General features: G+C 58.3%; 1 protein-coding gene across 1 annotated transcript; it reads left to right on the top strand.

Annotated features, from left to right (window-relative positions):
• Positions 1-347: 347 nt before the first annotated feature.
• FNDC4 (fibronectin type III domain containing 4) lies at positions 348-11,090 on the top strand. Its single transcript, XM_086461810.1, has 6 exons — positions 348-420; positions 5,846-5,961; positions 6,486-6,690; positions 7,620-7,709; positions 9,027-9,160; positions 11,055-11,090. The coding sequence occupies exons 1-6, from the start codon at positions 348-350 to the stop codon at positions 11,088-11,090; spliced, it is 654 nt and encodes a 217-aa protein (XP_086317936.1).
• Positions 11,091-11,920: the final 830 nt, after the last annotated feature.

Below are 11,920 nucleotides of genomic sequence, written 5' to 3'. Positions count from 1 at the left end.
CGCGGGGAGCAGCGCTGGTGGTCACTGGGGTACGGCACGGGGCGGGGGCACCGGGGGCCGCCAGGGACTGCCTGGGGGGCGGTGCTGGCGATTGCGGGGGGCGGCTCGGGGCGGCGCGGCTGTCCGGGGGGGCGGCCGGGGGCGGTGCCGGAGCCGCTGCGGTGCGGCTCGGGGGGCGGCGCTGGGCGGAGCGGGCCGGGGGAGGTCCGGGCGGCTGTTCCGCCCCCCCGCGCTGCGGCCGGGGCTCGGCCCCGCTCCGTCCCGCGGCGCAGGGAGCCGGGCCGGTGCCAGGGCTGCCGCCCGGGCCGGGGCCGCAGTCCGGGGCGCCCCTGCGCCGGCCCGCCGCCATGGCCCGCTTCTCGGCGTTCCTCAGCCCCGTCCTAGTGCTCTTCAGCTGCGACCTCTGCCTCGTGCGAGCCAGTAAGTACGGCCGGGCCGCCGGGACGGGACGGGACGGGCCGGGCCGGGCTGGGCCGAGGCGGGCCGGGCCGGGGGCCGCGCCTCGCCCCGCTCGCTGCCACGGGGCCCGGCGGCCGCCCCGCTCCCGGGGGCCCGCGCTGCCGCCTGCGGCGGGGCTGGGCGCGGGCGCGGGGCTGGCGCTCCCCGGCCGAGGGACCGTGTCGGGCGCTGTCCGGGGCGCTACCCCGCCCTTCGCCGGGCCCCGCACGGGACGCCGTGGGCCGGACCCTGCTGCGGGCTGGGGCCCCTGGCCGGACCCTCCCGCCGGCCTCTCCCCGGCCCTGGCCTGGCCTCGGCCGCGACCCCGTGGGGCCTGGCCCTGCCCCCTCTGGCCCGGGCAGCCCTCGGGGCTGCGGCCGGCCCCGGGGCGCCGCGGCCTCCGAGCCGGCCGTGCCCTCGGCCGTGGGGCGCCTCCTCCCCGTGGGACGGGGCGCGATCGTGTGGCCGCGTTTCCCTCCGCCGAGGGCACCGGGCTCTCCCGGGGGCACCTGGAGTCGCCGCCGCCGCCGCCTGCGGCTTTGGCTCCCGAAGACTCCCGCTTCTGGGCGAGGCGGCGGGGAACCGCGGGCTCTCGCTTTGCCCCGCGGAGGCGGGACTCCCCGTTCCCCTCCTTGCCCCTCACCGGCGAGCGGCGACTCCCGAGAGAGTCCGTGCCCCTGGGCAGGGATGCTCCAGTGCTGCGGGCTGGGCTGTGGGCTCTCCCCGGCTGCCAGGTGCTCCTGCCGCCTGCCTGCCTTGCTCTCTCTGGGCTGATGTTTGCCGAGACACCGAGGTCTGTCGGCACGCAGGGTACCTCTGTCCTTTCTTCCCTCCACTCGTCTGAATGACCCTGTGTCAGTGGCAGCCTTCTGCTGTCTGTTTGCCCCTTGCCAGGTTACTGATTTATTAAATTGAATTGTGAGCATCAGACATGTTCTCATACGTGTTCTGCCATGTTTTCGATCTCCTTGCAAAATATGTACTCTAGGGCCTGACGGATTCAGGAAGAAATGCAGTCAGGGCTATTAAAAAGGGGTCACTTATTTTTAGATGTGCAGGCTGATGCTAACCTCCCTGCTGCAGGGATGTGTTGGGCAAACATCTGGGTGCCCTTGAGCAGCAGTCCCAAGGGCATGGGCCGAGGGGCAGGTGAGGTCCCCTCTCCGGAGTCATAGCAGTATGGGGAGTACACCAGTGGGGCTGTGCCCCATCCCTAGGCAGCTCCATATCTGCCAGCATCACTCTTGAGGGGCATCTGTCTGGCCCCTTCTCTAACCTACACGGCCAGGTGGCGTGGCAGATTTAGTCCAGTGCTCAGCCCTCCCTGCTGCCCAGCCTCAGGCTGCAGTGCTGCTGGCTCCAGCACACAGGACCAACTCTTCCCACCTCTTCAGCAGGCCTGAAAGGAATGCACTGCTGTACTGACAGGACAAAAGGGTGTGCCAGGCCTCAACTGATTGCTCTCTTTCTGGTGGTGCCCATTTCTTATTATGGCTTTAATCAAAAGTGAAGCTGGATAACTTATAAATGATGCAGAATCATTAGCTATTAATGCATTGGGCAGGGCTTCTCCCTGGAGAGCCCAGCATGGTGTTGGAGCATCTTGGCTTTATAGGAATGTTTTTAATAGTTGGCTTCAGAGAGTACGTTTTTTGGAGCCCGTGCACTTGCAGATCTTTATGGCAACAGCTCTGGCGTGAAACTGCTCTGACCTCAGCTACGGAGCAGGCTGGAGAATGTTAGGCTTAATGTGGGGATCCCATCCAGAGCTTTCTATGGTGTGAGCTGTGCTTCAGAGGGCTTGTCATAACAACTTTCAGTGGGGTCTCATTTTGCATATCCTTGGGATTAAAAATTGCCCCGTGTTTCTAGGGTAAACTTCTCTATTTTTGACTTCCAAAACTCCTTGTCTCTTCCTGCTAGGCGTGCAAATCCCATATGCTTGGAAACGTCTTTTCTGCAGTTTGCTGAACTGCGAATTGACCAAGGGACACTCATCTTTCCAGTGAAGAACTGCAGCCTGGACACATCCAGGTCTCACTGTCACACAGGTTCAGGTCTGCTTGCCTGGAGCCTGCACAAAGTGTGTTTACGATGCATGAGGTCTGAAGCACAGACTAGCCATGCGCGCCGTGGCTCTGCCGTGCCCCCACGTACTCTCACCCTCCCCTCCCTCCATTTGGGACAGTTGGGGATTGGCTCTGGGTGTAATAGCAGATCACGCTGGCTTTGAGTGAACTGTCTTTGCAGTTTGATAGCAGGGTGGTATTGCCCCTGGGATGCCTTTCTGCTGTCAGTGAGTGAAGCGACCTACACAGGGCCTGTGCAAGCTCTGGCTAAGTACAGTTCAAGCAATACTGTCAGCCCCGTGTGGACCCAGCAGCATGACTCGTGGATCTGTGCATTGCTCTTGTTCTCAAATCATAGAGCGACTCGGCCCCAGGGCCATGTCTCGTAGTCCACAGCCTGAAAACCTGGGCTCGCCAGGTTGGGCTCCCTGCAGAAGCCTAGAAAATTCCTTTGCAGAGCAGGGAGCCTGCTACGAGCTCCATCCACACACTTTTGCATTGCAGAGGTGTCAGACCCTTGCCTTTCATTTCCTCACATACGCTTAAAAGTTGGGAAATCCAGCTGCCCCCTTTTGAGCCTGTTCAGGCCTCTTCTCATTCTGTTAGATGTGAACTAATTTATTACTGTAGATGTATCCTGTGAAGCACCAGGTCCTGTTCTTGTCCTGAGGCCAGCTGGCAGGGTCTGGTCACATCCATAGCACTAAGCTCATGAGTTCCAAAGAGGAGAGCACATCGGTGCTGCTTGCTAAGAATGGTTCGTGGCTCGTGCTAACTCCCAAGGTGTGCCCAAGGGTGGTTTGGGTACATACTGGCTGGTTCGGACCAAAGCAGTTCCCAGGACCAGTTTCCACCACTGAATTCCTGGGCTGTTCCTGACCTCCTGACATTTGCTGGTGTAGTGGTAGCCTTGGACAACTGTTCTTACGCCCGAAGGCTAGCAGAAACATTGCAGCCCCCCGCCCCCCCCCCCCCCGCTTTGAAATACTTCTGCCTGAGACGGTGCAAGGGAGTGGTGACAGGGTGCTGTGTACATCTCAGCCCTCAGTTGTGCAACTAACTAGCACACTGGCCATGGCTGGAGTGGAAAACCAGACCGCATCTGTGGGGAACTCGGCTCCTGTGTGGGCAGAACAGACGTGCCACAGTCAGCGGCCAGGTCTGGGGACTGCAGCTTTGTTCAGCCTGTTTTGCTGTTGGCTTGTGGGAGACCAGGGTGTGCAGATAAGGACATGGCTCAGAGACTCCTCTCACAGGTTAGAGTGATGAACCAGATTCCCACCGGCAAAACTCTTGAGGAGACACACTCTTCATGGGATAAAGGTTTGAGTGTATCTTTGAGTCCTTTCTAGTTTACCAGCCTCCCGTTCCGAAAGAGAAGGCACAGCGTCCTGTGATGTCCTTGTTCGTGTCGTCTCCAATGACTCTGTCTCCTGGTGATGCTGCAGGCTTCTGTTGGGGACGGACTCAGCCCCAGTGTCTCACTGAGAACATGTTTTCTGGGCTCTGTCTCCTACCTGTCTTAGTTGCTCGTGGCAGACCACAACCCTGCATTTCTCAGAGTGGGAATCACAGCCTTTTCTGGTTTGATCTGGAGCTGGGTATATTCAAATGTGAATTAATGCATTTAAATAGCTGACCTGCAGAAATTACCTTTCCTTGTCACTCTAACTGTGCTTGGTGGCATTATGGTTGTCTTTTTTTCTTGATCTCAGGTGCCCTCTGGGGCTCTTTTTCTATCTATATAAATTGCAGCATTGAACTTGTTCCACACAAGCAGCTTGTAGAAGGATGCTGTCTTGTTTACAGGGAGAGAGGACACACAAACAGTAGCCTCAGTGTCTGTCTTCATGAGCTCCTGTGTCTAATTTCCAGACAAAATTTGGCTTTGTGTGCAGGTCTGTGTACCTGTATAGGATCCTGCCATGCTCTTAGTGCTGTGAAATCTCAAAACGGTGATGGTGCAGACCATGGGTCAGTCAGGCCAGCTTTCTGAAGGACAGCAACGGCCGAGTGTTGCTGCCAGCTTTGCAGCCGATGGCATTGCACTGCTGGGAAAGTCAGCTCTGCATTTCCTCCCCACTCTAGAGCAAGGAGTAATGCCAGGCAGATGAGATGGCCAGATTGAGTTGCACAGTGTGTTTATTCCAAGTTGCCCCATTTTTCTGTCACAGTTGATATATAAATACTGTGTCTGGGCTGCTTCCTACGCAGCTCTGGGTGGTGTGCCAGGCATTCGTGATGTGCATATCCCCAGGGCAGCCCCAGAGCTTAGAGGAGCCTGATTTTACCATCACAGTCTTGGTAGAAGAATTGCATTAATGTAGGATTTGTTTGGACTTTCTGGACCCTGCAGAAACATGGGACTTCCCTGCCAAGGATCTGCTCTGTGCCCAGGCTGGACAGGAACGTGTCATGCCGGGCAGCCCTGCTTCTACTAGTGCTGGAGCTGAATGACATAAACTTTCCAACAGATGACCATCTGAGCAGCAGTGAAGGTACCTCAGATCTGCAAGCAGATGCCCTCGTGAAGAACTGATGTGAATGTCAGTCTCCTCTGTGTCTGTGACAGCAGGGTCTCTGCAGTGCTCCGAGACAGGCTGCAGGGACTTTTCTTTTCATGTGATTTTGAGCTGCAGGGACTTGTTAAATTGCCATGACAGTCTCTTGAACTCTGATTCTTTTTTGCTCAGGACAGGCCTTCATGCGTTTCCCCTTTCGGTGTCTGCCAGGTGGAAGGAGCCTACTGGGGGCTCTTCGTGTCTTCAGCTGGATCTGGCAGCCTGGGCACATGGTCAGCATTGCTAATCCCTTTTACGTGGAACGTGTGTTATGAGCAATGGGCTATGTCTGCCACTGCAAGCGAGCCCTTTAGAGAAGAGCCAGTCAGATGCCTCACGAGCTTGTCCTCCTTCCCCGCTGTAGGACACTGCAGAGGGTGAGGTGTGCAGTGAGCACATCTCTCGCCAACAGCCAGGCAGGGAGGAGTCCTGGCCAGCGAGCAGAGACTGCCAAAGCCGGCGGGTGCCACAGAAGGGTAGCTGCCCAGGCAGGGAGTAGCTGTGTGCCTGCCCACCTCCCCCCCACAGCCCAGGAAGCACCATGCCTTGCGTGTGTTGTTGCTGGCAGGGGCTCAGCCTTGTGCAGCTGCTGTGCCACTCCTCTCCTGGGGACAGCTTCACCAGAGAAGCTGCTCCCTGTAGCCCTGGCCAATGTGCTGCCATGGACAGATGTTGGAGCGGCCCCCATGGTGGTGTGCAGGGGCGAGTGCCTGTTCTGAGACATCTTCTTTTGCCTCTTTCCTGTGCCTTGCCTCGGTCCATCCCTGGCTCACCCAGACAGGCCACCGTCCCCTGTCAACGTGACTGTGACGCAGCTGAAGGCAAACTCTGCCACAGTCTCCTGGGACGTCCCAGAAGGAGACGTGGTCATCGGCTATGCCATCTTACAGCAGGTATCCAGGCTTCGTCCCCAGGGGGCTGGGGACCCCTCTCACTGATTACCAGCATGCTCCTATGTCAGCCCTTTTGCTGCAATTTGGAGCTCCTCTGGCACCTGCCTGAGGACACCTCTGCCGTTGAGCAGCCCCTGCCAGGGCGCCCTGTCTGAGCCATCCATCCTGGTAGGAGGCAGCAGACCGTGGGCTGCACCTGGGGTAGCTGTCCCTTCAGCATCTTCCCTGTGATTTTTCTGGATAAGGATGGTGCTTCAGCCATGACATAACCCTTCTTTGCTTGCCTTGCTCTGCCTCCACAGCCCCAGATGGCGGTGGCTTTTCCAGGGAGGCACCTGGCTCTCAGGCCGCACAGGGATGCCGCATAGCAAAGTGCTGGCCAGCCTGGCCCGCCCCAGGGGTGGATGATTGCCCGGGAAGGGAGGAGTAAGGGCAGTGTGCCCAGCACAGCCCTGCAGACAGGGGCCTGTGCCTGGCGCAGCGGGTAACAGCCTCCTGGGGATGACAGCTCTTCACTCTGACAGCGGCAAGATGGACAGATGCAGCGCTTCATCCGGGAGGTGAACACCACCAACCGGGCCTGCGTGCTGTGGGACTTGGCGGAGGATGCCGACTACATCATCCAGGTGCAGAGCATCGGCCTGTACGGAGAAAGCCAGGCCAGTAAGCGCGTCCACTTCCGGACCCTGAAGGAGACCGACCGCCTCCCTTCCAACAGCTCCAACCAAGGTGAGGCAGCTCCTTCCAGCTCGCCCAGGTGCTGCTGGTGGGGCCAAGCTGGACGTCTCCACAGCACATGGGCAGGGATCCAGCAGCCAGCAAGGAAGGTGCTGCCCTGAGCAGCAGGCTGCTTGGGACACACAGGGTCATAAGGGGTAGCAGGATTGTACAGGCTGGTGTGGTGTCCGTTGTGGCTCTGACAATGTCCCCAGGCCCTGGTTTACAGCCCTCCTATCCCAGGTCTTGGTGCCCTGTTCACCTAAGCAGGCTGTGGCCACGACAACTGCTGTGGCCTGCTCAGCTGCTGCCCGTAGGAAGCACATGTTGAACAGGCTCCCAGATCTCCCAGCCTGCAAGCTACCAAAGGACAAATGACAGAGCCCCACAGTCTCCTTTCCTACTCGTATCCATGTTATGCCTTCTTGCCTTGGGGTTGCCTGTGTACTGGTCCATGAGAGATGATCCAAGAATCCAAGAGAGATGGTGCCCAGAGGGGGTCCACTAGGCACAGGAGTCTGTCTCCAGCACTAGCCATAAGAGGGTGACTTGAGAAGAGTATAACAGGGCAAGCAGACGGTTTACTTTCCTCAGGACTTTTGTATTCAACTCGGGGCCTTCATAACCTGCCCTGGTCCTTACATAGGGAGTAACCTCAATGACATCTCCCATGCATTGTGCAGTCCCTACTTGAACCCAAACAAGCTGTTAGAATCCCTGACTGCCTGTGGTAGCGAGGATGGCTCATCTGATACAGGAAGGCCACAGGCTGCATGTCCTCTCCCCAGCCAAGACGTCATTCCACACCCGTCCTTGTTTGGGGGAGGTGGGCCTCTCTCCTCTGGAGCTCCTTCTCAGATCCTCCAGTGCTGCTGGTCCTGAAGTAGGTTCTGGTGGGAGGGTATCTGCTGCCAGATGTGCCCGAGTTCTCTTTGCTGCAGGTGACATCACCATGGAAGGGCTGGACAAAAACAGGCAGCTGCAGACAGGCGAGATTATCATCATCGTGGCTGTGCTGCTCATGTGGGCAGGTGAGTGCCACAAGCAGCGTTCCAGCAGGCTGGGGCAGAGGTGCAGTCCAGGGTCCACGAAGAGGATGTGGCTCAAGAGAGCGCAAGGGCATCTTGGTGTGGGTCTGAATCCTTTCCAGTAAGCGCACTGAGTCTCTGTAGGAGCTTGAGCCAGTGGGGTAAAAGGAGCAACCACAGCCACTGCTCAGCAGTGATGGACTAGAGCACATGGGCTGGCTGGCCTGGCTGCTGTGCTGGAAGAGCAGGAGACAATGTGGGACCCAAGCAATACAGAATTACAGGGTGGGAGCATCCCAGCTGACATGAACTATATCACGCAACTTGGGCCTTCGCTAGCTCGCCTGACGTCTGATAAAATTGCCGCACTGGCTGGTAGTGGCTGTGCCTCAGTCTGCTAAAACTGTAAGATGGGCAATTTGCTCCTGTACAGCACCTGACTAAAGCCAGTGCTCTAGCAAACAGCAGGTTGCCCTGGGAGCAAGGAAGCCTAGGAGATAACAGTCAGCTCCTGACTGGTCACATGCAGCTGCTGTGAATGGGAAGTCATTTGTCCCCTACTCCCTTCCCAGTAAATGTGGATTTTCTAGTGGCATCTTGCAGGAATCTCTCCTTGTCCTGGCCTTGAACACTTTTCTAGTGCACTGGAAGAAAATGCAAGATGGCTGCTGCTAGCTTACACCTCATGCAGGTTGGTGTGTCAGAGTGCCAGCAGGGAGGAATCAGGTCCAGTCTGCGGGTGGCTGTGATAATGTGCTGTGGTTTGAATGGTTCCAGCAGACCTAATGATTACCATTCAGAACGTTGCTCCGGAGTCCTGTGTCCAGGATCCCAAGGTGCGGGACATGAGATGGGTGCTGTAAAACCATGATAGAGTGACTGACCCCACAGTCAGTTTGCAAGACAGGACAAAGCCAAGGGCGGGCTGTTGTGAGGGTCCCAAGCACTAGACCACTAACTTTAGTGCTGGGCTGGAGGCACTCAGAAACCCGCTCAGCTGCCCACTGACCTCAAGAGCTGTCCCTCTCCAAGTGCCTCAACATCTGCCTTTGGCCTCAGAGCCCTGAGCTGTAGGCACCGAGCACCTCACGTGTGCCCTGATGGCTTTAGCCGCATCAGTGCCTCGCCTGCCCAAGGAGACTGGCCTGGGCGCACATGCAGAGGTGCCTGGGGTGGCCCAGGCTGATGCAGGTGGAGGGGGTGGGTGACCAGCGCCTCAGGGTGCCCTGGGCCTGACTGCTCTCCAGCTGGGATGCTGTGGGGAGGGGAGGCAGGGGACAGCCAGTGTGAGGGAGTCCTTCATCCCCCGTCTTTTGGCAGCGGTGATCGCCCTCTTCTGCAGACAGTATGACATCATCAAGGACAATGACTCCAACAACAACAAGGAAAAGACCAAGCCGTCCTCGGAGCACAGCACGCCAGAGCGACCAAGCGGAGGGCTGCTGCGGAGCAAGGTGAGTGGGGTGGGCTGGCACGAGGGGTGGTGTACGACGTCTGCTGTGGCTTGCTGCCTGGACAGGTTCTGGCTCTCTCCAGAAACAGAAACACCCCATCTTATGCTCTCGCCCTAAAAACGGAGGGGTTTCAGGGTGTCCCTAGTCTCTCTGGGGCAGTGCGCGTGCCCCATGGGTGGCTGCAGGAGAAACATTGGAAGAGACGGCAGGATACATCAGCGGGGATGGCTCCCACGTTGCTGGGTGGTACCTGTCCTCTCACCGTTAACAGCCCCTTCGCCATGCCCCTCCAAGGCTGCACCGCTTCTGCATCCCGTAGACTGGTCTAGCCCCTGGCCTGTTCAGGCAGGAGGCAGACAAGCTGGGGCAGCTGTTCTTATGGTTCTGCACTGGTCTATCGCTGCTCACTCTCTGCCTTCACTGGGGCCTGCTGCAGGCCATCACCACACAAGTCATTCATGGGAAGGACCCTAGAGCCCCTTCCCCACCCTAACGGAGGTACTGTGCTCAGCTATGGATGGGGAGGGAGCAGTACTTTCGTCTGGCTGTTGCCTCAGCACCTGCCATTTCTCCCTTCGTTACTTGACAAATGATGCGCATGCTCTAACGGGACCTTGCATTAGGTTTTCCCTTGTGTCTCCTCTGCCTCTTCTGTCAGTGGTGGGAACTCTGCTCACTCTCTTGCCTAACTGCCCCTCTGCTTCCACATCTTGGTTTCCAGCAGATGTCAGGAGCAGAAGCCTCCTGTTTGGACTTCAGGGCCCCAGTTCTCTTCCTCCAGATTTTCCAGCTTTCTGATTACTCCTTGCCAAAAACACTCCCTCCTCTTGGATCCCTGCTTCGAACTGACCCTGTTCATATAGGGCTGCAAAGGCCTGCTCCTGGTGCTTGCCAAGTTCACCTGTACAGGGCTGATGCATCTCACTTGGTCTTTTTGCATTCACCATGCTATTGGCATCCTTGCAGGTGACAACTGCAAGTTTATTCTTGCAGTCCTGTGTTACAAAGCTGGGAACAAGGTATAGGAAAGAAAAAGCTCTGCATTCGTTTCCCCTCCTGGCTTCAGGGACAAGGTGCTGTAAAGTAGCAGGCAACAGTGCAGCTCCCGATCTGAGACCTGTTATGAAATGTGGTCATAGGGACGCTCGCCTCGTGCACCCTGCTTCTGTGTGCAAGGGCTGAGCTGCAAAACACATCTGCAGCAACCAGGGCCCCTTCCCTTTCCCAGCGCCTTCCCTGAATTCATGTATCTGCTGTGCTCTTCAATGAGCACATTCCTTTTAGTGTAAAGGAAAGCACCTGCTCGTGCTTGCAACAGTTTTTGAGAAAATCCACCTTGCCATCTGCAGCCTTCCGCTGCCTTGGCACACGCCAGAGCTGTCACGAGGGGCATGGCAGTGAGACGTGCCTGGCACTCGGCAAGCCTCGTGTGTCCCTCCACACCTGTCATCCCATGCTTTGTGGATTCTCTGCCCCATGGCAGGCGTCCTTCTACCCCCTCACTCACCTTTTCTGCTCTGACCCTGCACCTACCTCCTGTCCAAGGACATCAGGTGTAGCGTGGCTACCACGAGGGAGCAGATAGAAGTCACCAGACATCTGCAAGCCCTGGAGGCTGAAGAGTGTGGGGCAGGGCGGCTGGTTCACCCAGGAGAGCCCGTCAGTGCCAAAGGCCGGGGTTTCAGGTTAGCTCCCTTGGTCTCAGCGGGAGATGCTGAAGCCAGGTCTCTGCGGCAGCTCAGCCACACCTCGGCTCGGCTGCAGCTGGCAGCCCTGTTGCAGAGGAGATCTGCTGGTCTTGGTGCCTGCCGTGGGGGGCTGGGGGCTCTGCCGTGGGGTCTGCATCCCAGGGGCTTAGCAAAGCAGGGCCTTAAAGCAGATTTTTCTCTCATAGAAGAAGTCTCCCTCGGTCAATATAATCGAGGTGTAAGTGCAGCACCAGCTCTGCGTCTGGGGTCCTGGGCGTCCTGCCAGAGCCAAAGCAGGCCTTGGAAGAAGAGGCAGCACCGGGCACCCAGCCTGGAACTCTGCATGCGAAGATCCGCGTATCAGAACTTACGCTTTCCCGAGGGCGCCTGTCCAGGGATGTGCATGGAGCCGGCTCCCAGCCGTGCATGCAGCGCGTGGCCCTGCCCATCCCGCATGCCTGGCCCCGCTTCCCTGCCACTGGAGCTGAGAAAGGGCAGGGGGCCATGCCACCAGCCCAGGGGTGCAAGCCCGGGGGAGCAGAGGGGCTGGTGCGCTGGCTTGCATGGAGGCAACGTCCCTGCGTGCTGGCTTGGCCAAAGGCCTGTGTGCAGCCGTGTGGCACGGGACGCCTGCCCGGCAGGCAGCCTGGGGCAGACCTTCTCTCAGCTGCTGTGTCTTGGCTCGGAGGGCTGCCTGAGAAAGGCAGGAGCTGCTCCCCTTTTGGCCCTGAGATGGAGGGGATGGGGCAGTGTGGGCCCCAGTGCTGCTGGGGAAGTCGTGGCCAGGTGGCAGGAGGGTTTGTCTGTGGAGCTGGGCCCAGTGAGCACAGCTGAAGAGGATCCCTGCTGAAGAACAGGGCTCCACTGCACCCCACCATCAGACCTCTCCCTGCTGCAGGGGACAGAGACACAAACGAGCATGAGGAGCTAGTGCGACCACTGTGCCTGGCCGACCTGCAGCTAGGGCAGGGGGTGCCAGTAGGAGCCGTTCTGTGAGGTGGCGTGAGCCCCACAGAGCTGTGTGAGCAGGCAGCGCCAGGGCATGGCTTCGACTTTGCCATTTCCCTGGTAA

The sequence above is a fragment of the Leptosomus discolor genome, chromosome 2, assembly GCF_034619465.1.
Source record: "Leptosomus discolor isolate bLepDis1 chromosome 2, bLepDis1.hap2, whole genome shotgun sequence".
Lineage (NCBI taxonomy): Eukaryota > Metazoa > Chordata > Aves > Leptosomiformes > Leptosomidae > Leptosomus > Leptosomus discolor.
This window is presented reverse-complemented; position numbering and strand designations above follow the sequence as displayed.